General features: G+C 40.6%; 1 protein-coding gene across 1 annotated transcript in view; it reads right to left on the bottom strand.

Annotated features, from left to right (window-relative positions):
* The window catches only part of ABCD2 (ATP binding cassette subfamily D member 2), a 63,157-nt gene extending 54,818 nt beyond the window's left edge, over positions 1 to 8,339 (bottom strand). Inside the window, exons 1-3 of the mRNA XM_075208834.1 lie at positions 7,214 to 8,339; positions 5,085 to 5,265; positions 1,803 to 1,924 (exon numbers count right to left, since the gene is read on the bottom strand). Of these exons, the coding sequence (XP_075064935.1) occupies positions 1,803 to 1,924; positions 5,085 to 5,265; positions 7,214 to 8,122 (1,212 nt within the window). The 5' untranslated portion in view covers positions 8,123 to 8,339. The remainder of the gene's footprint in view (positions 1 to 1,802; positions 1,925 to 5,084; positions 5,266 to 7,213) is intronic.
* Positions 8,340 to 13,428: the final 5,089 nt, after the last annotated feature.

The raw sequence follows: 13,428 nt of genomic DNA, 5'->3' as shown, positions 1-13,428 counted from the left end.
GTCTTTATCTGTCAGCATGGTGAGAGGAAGGAGAGGTGAGGAGGCTAGAGAGAGTGGTGAGGAGCAAGAGTAAGAGGCAGGCTATTCTGTGGGCAAAACTAAATCTGGGCTCAATGTGTGGTTTAGTTTTGCAAAGAATTGTTCACAATTTAGTGTCTGTTTATGACCACATTTTGGGCAGTCTAGCTGCCAAGACCTCTTTTGCATGAAAAAAACAGTTGTATTCACAATTCATCATTATCATCAACATTTATTTATATATCGCCAGCAGATTCCATAGCACTTTACAATTGGGCACAAAGAGGTAAAGAGCCCTGCTAGCAATCTTACAATCTATGGGACAATGGTTCGATACACAAGGGTGAGTGCTGCATCATATTAGATATTTGTCCAGTTAGAATGCAAAGGTTACAAAGTATGTAGTGGGCTATATGCTCAGTCACACAACTATGTTGGTCAGATGGTTGTTGTCTTGGGTTAGCTGTGTAGAGGGTGGTAATAGGGTAACCCAGGGTGATTAAGAGGGTGGAATATTATAAGCTTATCTGAAGAGGAAGGTGTTCAGAGAACGCTTGAAGATTTGAAGACTAGAGAAAAGTCTTATGGTGTGAGGGAGTGAATTCCATAAAGTGGGTGCAGCCCAAAAAAAGTCCTGTATCCAAGAATGGGAGGAAGTGATGAGCGTGGAAGAGAGACGCGGAGCTTGAGCATAGATGAGAGATTGGATGCATTTTTTTCCACGATTTTTCCACAACAGCAGTAGGCTGGCAGCGCTAGGGTTAATAGTCTTTAGAGGGGGGACCCAATGCATTTTTTATTTTAAATTCATCTGATTTTTATATTATACACCCGCCAGCTCATGGGGCTGTATAGCCCTGCAGTGTAACAGTGATGTGTTTGCTAATCTTGCCTCTAGAAAGCAGCGTGGGAAAAAGTCGGGACCGCGGTTTGCAGCAATTTTGATAATAGCGACTTTGAAAGAAACACATCTCTGGCAATTTTACATCAAATCGCCGTTTAAATACATCAGCGGGTTTAAAGCCGCTCAAGAAAATCGCTGGAGATGCAAAAATCTCAACTTGATACATTTAACCCCAGGGGTCTTTATGTTGGGCTCATTATACAACTGTTGTATTGAGTTACCATGGAGAGGCAGCCCCAAGGTAGTACAGAGAACAGGGAATGTGACTGTTATGTGGGTGAAGAGGGGCCTGGTGATCAGCATGCAGCTGCTCTAGAGGCCCCCACTCTGCTCTTCTGAGTTCCACAGTAGAAATGAAAACCCAAACGGGACTCCAGTGCATTTGCATCACCTCCGCACATAGTCAAAATAGCAGAACAGTGGCCTTCAGTGTGGTAAATAAGTAGGCATCACTGAACTGCCCAGATGCTATGGGGCCCAGTCATTGGAATTACATCCTGACAGAGAGGCAGACTATTCCAAGAGTGGTATTCTAACTGCAGAAATTCTGCACCAATATAGATGGAACTATAATGTCCGCAATGTCTGACTACTTACGGAAGATCTAGCTGTAGAGGAACCCCAGCTATGTAAATATCTTTTCTGTACCTCTGTATTAAACACAAGAAAGTTTGTTAGTTGATGTACGGTAGCTGTCTACCTGACAGTCATATCCTTACATTTGTTGTTTTATGTATAGTTGCATATTGTCGCATTTAATATGTTTTCTCTTTTCTTATGCTTAAAAATTCCATGCGCTGCTAGAAACAAAGCGGAGGAACTCAAAGGTAGGTGACTTCATATACATGCACACGTGCAACAAAAATTATTTTATTAATACCTCTTTGTATGAAGACATAATTCTTTCAATGGCATCAGCTCCAGAAGCCAACAAGTTTCTGGCTGTGGTGAAGGCTTCAGTACGTTCACTCACCATCGCCTGCTTATGACCATCTTCTAAATCTAAAAAAAACCAATGAAAGAAACACAAATTAATAGGTCTGCTCATATCCATATTTGCCACAAAACGTAATTTTGTTAGAAAGTTACATGATGGATAAAACACAAATGGTAACATTGTTGTATATAACATAGACATGTCAACCAACCCATTTAACCTGGGAGACTTTTTCAAGTGAATGAACTTGCCTTAGATCAATTTGTTAACTGGTGAATAAGACTTGTTTATACTAATTTTTAATTAAAAAAAATTATTAATTCAGGAAGTTGTATATATTAAAGTGAATATCACTTGGATGAAATAGTTCAGGACTTTTATGTAAGACAAAAGGAAATAAAATACTATGCTCTGACTTACTGTCTTCCATTGCACCATGTTAAAAGGTAAGTGTTGCAATCAACGGACGTCATTTATAATCACAAAACAGCTTCTGAACAGAGGAAAAGCAGCTTTGGTCCTGCCATGCGCCTTGAAGTGTAACTAGATGTCCACTGTGGCAAGTAGGTTTATGGAACAAGATGGTTGTGTTTGGGGCATCAGTTACATGTTTCTTCATGTCCTGTGATATGTTGTAATAAATTAATCTAAGCTGTTTTGTATTTCAGTATTACTGTCTACCAATTCAAATATATTTGTGGCCTTGTGTGACCTTTTCATGTTCACCATTCTCAGCTGCATAATCATTACCTCTGGTGGAGCAATTCTGCTTCCTTTGACCCTGATTAAATTATGTTTGACAGACCATGCCTTTTAATCAATTTCCTTATGCTGTGACTTCTGAATTATACATCTTCAGTTGAATTGTTCCCAATCTAACATGCATTGTATCTTGACATAACATTTTGTCGTATTGCTAAAACATTGCAAGACACCATGTTTTATAAGATTTATAGAGCCTGGTTCTTCTTCAAACGCAATGTAAATGCACCTTGCATTTAAAACAATCGGATGTAACTTGCACACAAGTACACCCATATTTATGTACAAGGAGATTTCAAGAAACTTTTCCATTTGAATATGGGTATAAGTACGCCCTGTCTATACGGTACTTGCTGTATGCAGGCAGACAGAACACACTGCACATGAAATACATCATTTTTATAGTTTCTCATACTTACACACATGTTCTGGCATGCATACGTGTCAGTCATCACTATCAGTCAACACTCACACCTGCTCTATAGCTGCTGAAAGTAATATGGCTAAAAAACACACACTAAGACATGCCCAGAGCTTGAATCAGACTAATGTACTTGCGTTCCACCTGGACTCGCCCTTACTGTACATAGTCTATGCGCATCCTACCTTTCTTCTCTGTTCTGCCTTTAAGTTGTAGGCAGTCTAATTTGGACTTGAATTGCATGCAGTTGCGTTCACTGGCGTAATGCCAGTTTATGAGCATGAGCAGAGTAATTACACAAAAGATACTGCACATAACAGGGATTACATCTGAAGATGGGTCAGGCCCATAATGATCACATTAAATAAGGCTTCTGTGAAATGGCAATTATAAACTAGCATCTGGTAGGTGCTTACATACTTCAACCAGTCATTTCATTCTTGGATATTAATATAATCTTGTTTATAACATTAACACAATTGTACATTTTGCTAAGTAACTACAAAAAATGCCATAGTGATATACTATTATATCAAGACTGGCTGTCTGCCTATTTATTCAAATTCAAGTTACCCAATTACCAGAATAGACTTCTTACCCCCTAAATTATATTACCAGTAGCCTGCTAATGGTTTGTAAATTCAATAAGGAATCTAGATGCTCTGACTTCACCTACCAGATTCCCCATTTCTTGAATTTCCTACTCGTGTCACTTAAAACTATCGCTGGTCCTCGATCTTTCAAAACTTGTCTTTCACCTCTATAAACATGTTTGTAATTGTAATGTTTAATTCCTTTAGTCTGTAATTCGGTCACAACTGAACATGAGGACATAGTTAAAAACAAAAGATATAATGCTTTATAAAATAATTTATAAATATCATAGTTTTGTTTCTGTATTGTAATAAATGAAGGGACAATGTTGCTCTAGATTGTAAACTCTTGTGAGCGGGGCCCTCTCTATCCTCTGTCTCAAGTCTGCACCTTGTGCATCAAACTTGTATGTACTTCTTCTGTTTTTATGTATGATTTATTTTTATGTATGATTGATTATATCACTGTCCATTTGTGAAATAACAGGGAAGAATGGTACGAAAGAAGGATATGATTGTACATATTAAGAATAAAAAAGCCCTATTTCCATTGAAAATTAGTGCTTTTGCTAGAGATAAAGTTTCTCCCTATCTATCTAGGGGCTAACACCAGCAACAGCACAGCTATTGCCAGAGGTAACATCTGCCAGCGATAGGATTGATTGGCTTTCTCTGGCAATAGCCTTTCCCATGCATAGAGGATTGTGGTGGTACATGTATGAAGAGTGATAGCAGGAAATATTCAATGAAAATGGAAATAAAGCATTTTTTCAAAAGTTTCCAATATTAAAATAATAATTTGTATATTAAATTATATTTTTTTTTAAAAAATTGTACAAGTGGAACTGAAAGCTCAAGTCAGGGATTTCAGTTCTACTGCGCAATCATGAATTAGCTACTTGGTTCACACAGATCCACCAATAGAGTTTCACTCAGCTGCTTCTGCAATATTTTCTTGGTAAATCATGGAGATAGGAGGTGATAACCAGCCCTAACACCAATTTATAATAAATAGGCCCATGTGTAATAAAAATTGTAACAAAAATTGTATTGATGACATATATATGTTTGACAACGAAACTCATAATTTTTGTTTATATTGTTATACTACTCTATCCCTTCCATGTCTTCTAATGTTTTTTAATAAATTGTTCCCAATAATAAAATACTACTTTTTTAAATAAAAAATTCTAGTTTCTGATTCCAATTAATGCTGATATTTTCCCTTTCAAACAGCGCTCTGTAAAGGCTTTTACCAACCTAATGTGGTGCCTCATTCTAAACTCCACTAAATTGCCTTTCAAGACTGTGACAATATCTAGCAGTGGGACAATAGCAAGTAACAGCAGAGTGAAGAAGCAATGAGTGGGCACACAAGAATAAAATATAAATGTGGATATCAGTTTTTTATCTCTTTTTCAGAACAGTTACCATGGCAGAAGTTCTTACCTCCATCTGCAAAGCCTGTTGCAGTGATGATGGGTACAGCAACCATAACTAGCCCACTCCCGCTCCATACATATTTCATCAAGAACTGCTCTATCATAACATACCACAGACGTTTTGACAGAATAAGATTAATTTGATCCGCCAATGCTAAATAACTCTTCTGAAGCTTTGCCATTTCTACCTAAAAAGGAAGAAAATTGTTCAATAAAACATACAAAGTATTAGAGTATATGGGCTATACATACCAAAACAACTTTGTAAAAACATTAGCATGCGCCGTTGCCTGTTTCATTAACCAACACAGGGGAGAGCCCATAGGATTGAAGGGCTAACACCATTAGCCATCAGGGTCTGGCTCCAAAAAGCTAAGCTTTTCCGAGCTTGATAACATTAACCAGACCTGCATTAGGCGATACTTTGCCTAATGCAGGAGATATCGATACCTTCTGCGTTAGGCATTTGTTAAATTGACACTATAATAAAAATGCCATTTCTGCATGGTTTAAGGCTTGATAAATAGGCTCATTTACTGAAATGCCTTAGCAGTTGGTTCTTATTTACATTTAACAAAATTTTCATCATACCTTCATATCTTGAGAGGAATTCAATTGGCCGCAATGTTCCTTACCGTTTATATGGTAAAAATATCAGCTCCTTTTTGCTTGAACCTCTATGGGACACGAGCAAAAATGAAGGCTATTTCTGTGAAAAAAAAAAAATGCGTGTGGTGTCTCGCGGCCATTCCGGAGACACCTCTCGCAGATTTTTTTTTAGAAGTGATTCTCCCCCCTTGAATGTTAGTTTGCAAGATACGACTGGTGTGCAAAATCAGGCCATAATAATTTTTTGGTACCTAATATAGCTAACAGTGATCAAATGGTTTATAAGATCATAATTAGGGGAACATGTAAAACTTAAACACTTTAAAAGTGTTTTGTTGTAGTGGTATCAGTTAGGGGCGTAACTAGACCATTGTGGGCCCCAGAACAAAAACTTGGTAAGGGCCCCCATGTGCTGTACAATAAAAAGAATCTCATACATATGGGGCTTTGACAGAGAAGGTGCCCCTTCCTCTGTGGGCACCACAGCAGCTGCACCCCCTACATGTATGGTACTTACACCCTTAGTATCATGGTTAGCTGGCTACACAATTTCCCTTTTAAAGTATAAATGTTGCTGAGGAAGAGGGACCATTCTGTCTTAATTTACTCGAATGTCAGAACAGTTTGGTTTACATGAAAAAAAAATTGGGAAGTTGCTCACAGCTGATAGTCATATTCCTTTCTGACATCCAAGATATCTATTTTGCACTGCGTATGTGTAACCTGTTTAAGATTCTCAAAGGAGCTGAAACGGTCTGACCACAAAACAAAATACATTTACCTTACCATGCAGTTTAATTATGCTGGGACATATCAGATAGCAGCATAAATATATATTCACTTTCATTTACTTTTAAGGATTTAAATACTTTCAAGTATTTTAAACCCTCACTTTATTCTGTTAATACATTACTGGTCATGAATTATTTATGTCATGGATTGCAAATTGGAAAGAATGGAAATAGCTTTAACATTTTCACATAATTCCTTTCATATGCAGCCCTATGATAAGCAGCAAGCACCCATTATGTTGTGACAAATTCACGCATAACTATTCTTTACCATGTACATCTGTCAAAACAATGATTTAATACTCTGCATTGGCGTTACTCTACTATTACTTAGTAGTGGGGCTAGATGTTGCAATTCAAAAGCAACAACTACTTTTGACAATTAAAACGTAAGTGTGTAACTAATCAAAGCACAGTACAATTATTGCATCTACATGATTATTAATATGAAAAGTATAATTAATAATATGATTTAGTTTGCCTTACATTTTACTAACAAATCAATCATACTATGTAACAGTGGTCATATTTAAGTACAGTATGAAAGAGACTGACCTGTCATGCCCTTAAAGAGTTTTATTTAGATGACATGGACTATAAGTCGTCTTGTGCTAGGCCGTTTTAAATTTCGTGAGGAAACTGAAGCATAGAGGGGGATGGGAACATCAGCATCACAATAGCAGCATCTTCCCAGGGCCTCTCACATTTCACCCATTGATTCTTCTGACTGCCTTACCTTATGACCTCTGTAGAAAGCAATTTCTTCCACATTAGCTATAATTCTGGAATGGACATACCGCAGGTATCCCTTTCTGTGGGCTTCTTCTGCCACCAATTTGCCAAATTTAGGTGAGCATGCTTTCAGCACTGTAGCTGTTGCATAAACCACTAGCCCGGCTAGCAGTGTAGGCCCCAGGGGATTAGCTCCTCTTGATCTAGCAGTCTGGATGAGAGTATAAGACGTCAGCACCACATCCAGTATGGGCTTGGTAAGATTAGAATACAAATGTGCTATAGACTGTGAGAACATCATAATGTCCTCAGTAAGTGACTGATCGGGGTTGGCGAGTCTTCCGTCCATATTAATGACTTTATAATAAGTCTGGTCCGCAAAATAAGTCTCATATGCATGGTCCACAAGGCGAGTGCGCAATGCCAGCGCCAGTTTGCATTCCAAGTAGCGTATTGCACTATTTACAAAAGTGGCTGGGATGGCGATGAGAAGCCATTTCATAAGCTGAATCATAAAGCTTCTCGGCTTCTTCTCCACAATGCTTTTTACTATTTTGCCATCCAATCCTGCAACATAAACCGATAGAAACGTCCTGGAAATTAATGCAAGTGAATGCACTGACAAAAGCCCCAGTTCCTTGCTCACTAATTTGGGGAAAAGGATTTTCCTGAGCTCAAGCAGCTGCCGATAAAATTCCGCATTGATGGCCGGGGAGGTGTGAGTGTGACAGCCCCTGTCCTGGGTGCTGTGTGGATGCCTGCACGGACTGCTATCCTTCCGCCGGAGCTGTCTACAGAGAATGGGGTATAATGTCTTCACTCCGTACGCTGCAGCCAGCAGGAAAGCAGCTCTTTTCAGAGCAGTCTCCTTGCTCCATTTTACGCGTTCTACTGCCTGCAGCATATGTGACATTTCTTCCTAACCCTTATCAAATCAAGCAGAGAAATAATTTCACACTCGATCTCCCCTCAGTTCAAAACCGTTGTGCAAGTAACACACTGGGTCTGCATCATTTGGACGGATGCAGAAATCTATTAGGAATAAAGCTCTGTAGCTGTTTGCATTATGACAGGTCCACAGAAAGGAGACATCTGTCTTGAACGAGTATCTCGATACATCCAGCACTAATGATATTGCTAGTCCCGCCCCTGCCAATGCCTCACTGGGTGCAGAGGGATAAAGCTTCATCCTGTCTGTAACTAGTGCGTGAGATGTAGTGGTCAGGCTTCCAGTCTGTGCTAGGGTGCAGTGCACTTGCTCTGTTTGCTGCATAGTGTGGAGCTAGAAAATACTGCCTGCCCTTTTCTTTTTTTCTGATAAAGCGATTAAAAGTTGACAGAGTGCACTGGACAATAAGTAATCAAATGCTCGTCATTAATTCAAGCACTCAGGTCTTCTAATGCAGTCTGGTTAAAAATAAAATGAGATCATTTATGAAACTAAAAGCAATGCATCCCAGTATAAAAGTAACCACTGTCCATGTACCTGCTTTTGCGTTGCAAGAAGTTATCTAAATACCTGATTTAGCGTTGAATGTAAATATGCCCCATTTGAGTATGAGCAAATAATGTCTTTCCATGTCTGTATTTGAGTTGCATGTGTGGTACCCCAAAGCCCTGTTGAACAGCACAGAGGAGTGCATAAATGCTTTTAAAATGCAGGGCTACAGGGGGTTAATTGTGCTCCTGAAAACTTGTGCCCAGGAGTGATTGACAGGAGGAGGATGAAGGCCCTGATTGGCTGGGGGAGTAACAGGAAGAGGATGTGCAGGAAGGAGGAGAAAGAGAGAGCAGCATGGTAGAAGGAACAAGGGGGAGAACGTGCAGCCGAGCAGAGAGAAGATAAGCTGCTGCCAGAACTGTGACATTGCCAGCAAAGCGGGCGGAGAACAGCTGGGGACACGCAGCGGGGTGCCAAAGACAGTCTCCACTAACTGCAGAAACGTCTCAAGGTAAAACCCTAGCCTGCAGTGTACTGCACACACCCCAGTGTCAGAGGGAAGAGTGATGAGAGAATCTATCCAAAACTGACATTTCATTCTTGTACAAGGAAGGATTTTGAGAGCTTTTCCCCCAGATCATACCTCTACACAGGTTGCAGGGAACAATTAAGACGGTCGTTTCACCTATATCCTGTGTGTGTGCTGATATCTGGACATTATACCCTGTTGCAGAGCACATGTGCTGATAGAGATTCATTGACTGTTGAGAGAACAGCGCCATCTTGTGGCTGAAATGAGCAACAGCCCTGCTTTCTACTATAATACTTAACCCTTGATGGAAACCTCTGCAGGACATTGGAACACTACCAAATTCCTGTGCACAGGTCAGCCCAGGACTGAGTGGAAAAATATGGTAACGTTACCAGGGATAATATTGGTGCACCAAATGTTGAGATGGATGTTAATGTTATGTGATTTACCTAAGAATTGATTTATTAATATTGAAGGTGTGACATTCAGTGTTAGTGGTACCGCTGCAATTCAAGTTAACTCAGCAGTAGATGCTAAAAGTGGGGCGCCTGACCCATAGGGAATAGCACGGTACCCAAAACACCTGAATAAGAAGTAGCCCTCTAGTGGGTGCGGTAGTGACCGTAAGAGTCTTGATGGGTTAATATTGATGGTTTTTGCATCATCACCAGTCAGATATTGTTAACGTGAAAGTAGTAACTGTGATTACCAGTGTGCCTTATTAGACAATGTGCATTTAAGATGTTATCGTTATTCTGCCTTATACTCACCAGGTGTATGTCATATGTTAAATGCTATTGTGCTCTATGCTGATCAGACGCATTATTTTGTCATTACTAGTGAGCTGAAGGGGTCAGTGGCGCGGTGTCTTACCGAAACTATCGTTACCGCATTCTCAATAAACTCAAGTTTTTTGACCAATCCTTGTCCCTTTCATTGAAGTATTTATCTCCTGACCACCAGATATCCGAACAGAAAAGAACCTGACTCGTGTCTGGAGGACAAGGTAAGGGAAGGATTCCCATCAGTACTCGACCACCACACATGCATCTTAAGCTATGTGGAACCTTAAATCTATCATGGATGAGTCAGTACAAACACGTCAACCACGATCATCAACTCCAAAGTTTCACCCAGTTTATGTAGGTGTAAAATTTACACCACATAGCTAACATATTGGCCCTGAGTCATTAAGGAGAGCAAAGCATAAAAAAGGAGTAACTTTGCACCTGGGCAAAACCATGTTGCATTGAAGGGGGAGGTAAATTTAAAATTTGGGGATAGATTTATAGTTGGGGTAGGGCTTGTCCTAGATCAATTTTAAATTTCATTGTAAAAATAAAGCTATCAAGTATTTGTGTGATAGATGACAAAACAGCCAGTATTTAATTTCTGTGCAAAATAATAAACTAATTTGCCCCCCTTGCATTGTAACATGGTTTGTCCCGGTGAACATTTACTCCTTTTTTTGCCTTACTTTCCTTAATGACTCAGGCCCATTGTATGTAACTCAACATATGACACATCTTAAAGGGGCACTGAATGCTCTTGCTATATTGCATTGGCATTTGATCTGCTTCTCCAAGGGTAATGGGTTGCAAGGATATTGGCAGCTCTCTGTATGGATGAAAACATAGGAGCTGACTTTTTTAAAAGATTAGGGACATCTCAAATTCCCTCCCCATACAAATAATTTAAAAATGGCAGGCATAGCTATGGCTAGTGGCTGCAGCAGCACAAATATTAGGGGTGATTGATCACCCACAGAGCTGACTCATGAATGCAAGCTGTGTGCATGCTCAGAGAATTAGTTGTGCACCAAGATGCATTTTTACAATATCTTTACATTGTGAGAATACAGCATACTTGCCAACTCTCCCGGAATGTCCGGGAGACTCCCGCATTTCGCGAGAGTCTCCCGGACTCCCGGGAGAGTGTGGCAATCTCCCTGATCGGCGAAATTTGGTTTAAACGCCGCGATTCACCCGGAATGACGCGATTTGCGTCATCACGTCAAGGGGCGGGGCCAAAATGACGCGATTTCGGCGCCCCGTCCCCTGCACGCCCACGTCCTAGCCGGCATCTCCCAGAAGAAAGAAAACAAATGTTGGCAAGTATGGAATACAGTAATGTGCATGATGAAATGATTTTAAGTTGGACACAAATCCATTTGCAGCGTGTAAAAATAGTTTTCCATGGTGCACATGCACAGTAAAATTTAGCCTCATTTAGAGCTGGAAGTAACTTGTATTTATGGCCCCTTACACCTGGCAAAGTAAATCGGGGCAGGTAATAGCCAGTAGATGAACAAACAAAAACAAAAATATAGATCATACTTGCCAACTCTCCCTGGATTGTCCGGGAGACTCCTGCATTTTGCGAGAGTCTCCCGGACTCCCGGGTGAGTGTGGCAATCTCCCGAATTCTGCCCACTTCACTAGGAAGTGCCCCACTTCCTAGTGAAGTGGGCAGAATTAGCTCCGGTGGAATCGTGGCATTTGGCGGGTCCAAATGACGCGCATTTTTGGAGCCCCGCCCCCATCACGACCACCTCCCATGACAGGCTCCCGGAAACCAACTATTCAAAGTTGGTAAGTATGATATAGATTTGTATGGCGCACTATGTGGACTAACTACACCAAATTAGGATTAATAAAATAAAAAAATATTATCTTAAAGAAGACAATACCAATTTAAGATTAGTAGCGCAGCTGTTAAGGGTTTGTGAAGCCCTGAAAATCACACACTAGATGAAAAAGAGATTAGGACAGCGCTGGAACTAATCTAGTATAACCATGATGCTAAAGTATAGTAGAAAACATACATTTTTTATAACATATAATAATAAGACTATGATAAAAAAGATAAATAAAAACAATCAATAATGAATGATCGATCTCTCAATCCATGCACAGAAACTGATAGAATGAGGAATAACGTAAATAGTAAACCAGCGCAATATTCGCAGATGTTTATGAGCAGAAGAAATAACCACAAATGGTCATCAAAATAATAATAATAATAAATCTATGGTATAGCGATTAACCATTATAAAAAAATGTACAACGTCATGTAGCTACAGACTCACGAATCCTTATGATTGCACAATGTGCTCCTCGCAGTCTGCTGACGAATGGCTAATCTCCATACAGTAAAAAGAATCTCGGGCCATGTCTCTGTAAAACTTGTATCACATTCTAAGTTGGTCACCAGCTTCGTGTTCAACCAATGGGACTTCCGTGTTAGAAAATAGAGTTGAGAAACCCGGCCCTTTGCTCCAATAAAGCTGGAAGCTGACACAGCATGTGAACAAAAATGTCACTCACCGGACTGTGAGTGCCATTTCCCGTGTGTTCAGGAACCGTGGCCGTCCGCCATCCTGAGGGTCTGCGCATGTGCAGCCCTTATCAAACCTTCAGTACCTGTTGCTTTTAATTGATTGGATGATCAGGCAACCCTCCCTATTTAAACAACCTGTGATCATTACCTGGTTGCCTGATCTTGGAGTCTCATTCCCCATGAGCCTCTGAAGGTGTTCCTGTGTTTCCTCGTTTATTCAGCTCCTGCTGATTCCTGTTTACTGCTATTGTGGTTTCCAGACCACTTCAACTCTCCTGTGTTCATCGTGCCTGCACTCAGCTGATTCCTATCTGCTACTACTACCGGACTCCAGTTCGTTTTTACTCTCCTGTGTTCATCGTGCCTGCACTCAGCTGATTCCTATCTGCTACTACTACCGGACTCCAGTTCGTCTCAACTCTCCTGTGTTCAGCGTGTCTGCTCTCCGCTGCCTCCGTTACTACTACAGAGTTCCACATCGTCTCAACTCTCCTGTGTTTATCGTGTCAGCTCTCTGCTGCCTCCACCACTACTACTGGATACCAGACAGCCTCAACTCTCCCGTGTTCATCATGTTTCCAGTTTCACTTACTACTGCTTCCTGAGTATTGCTTCGTTGATTCTGGATTACCTGCCGTGCGCTGCACCAACCTGATTACCGCTTCCTCCTCCAGTGGTCTCACCGCCTGCCGGCCTTCAGCCGTTCAGGTATCCCTGCACGTCTCTCTGACAGCCTGCTCTCCTGAACCGCGGTATGCATACTTTCCATTGACTTTGCTTTTGTATTGCATATCCATCTGGACTGAGTTGTGTTCTTCTCCGGAGCCTCCTATCCACTGAAGCTATTGCTACCATTGACTTTGTTTGCTATAGCCTGGATAGCTATTGTGACTTTGTATACTTCAAG

This window comes from Mixophyes fleayi, chromosome 4 (genome assembly GCF_038048845.1).
Source record: "Mixophyes fleayi isolate aMixFle1 chromosome 4, aMixFle1.hap1, whole genome shotgun sequence".
NCBI classification, from domain to species: domain Eukaryota; kingdom Metazoa; phylum Chordata; class Amphibia; order Anura; family Limnodynastidae; genus Mixophyes; species Mixophyes fleayi.
The sequence above is the reverse complement of the archived record's forward strand: the minus strand, read 5'-3'. Positions and strand labels throughout refer to the sequence as shown.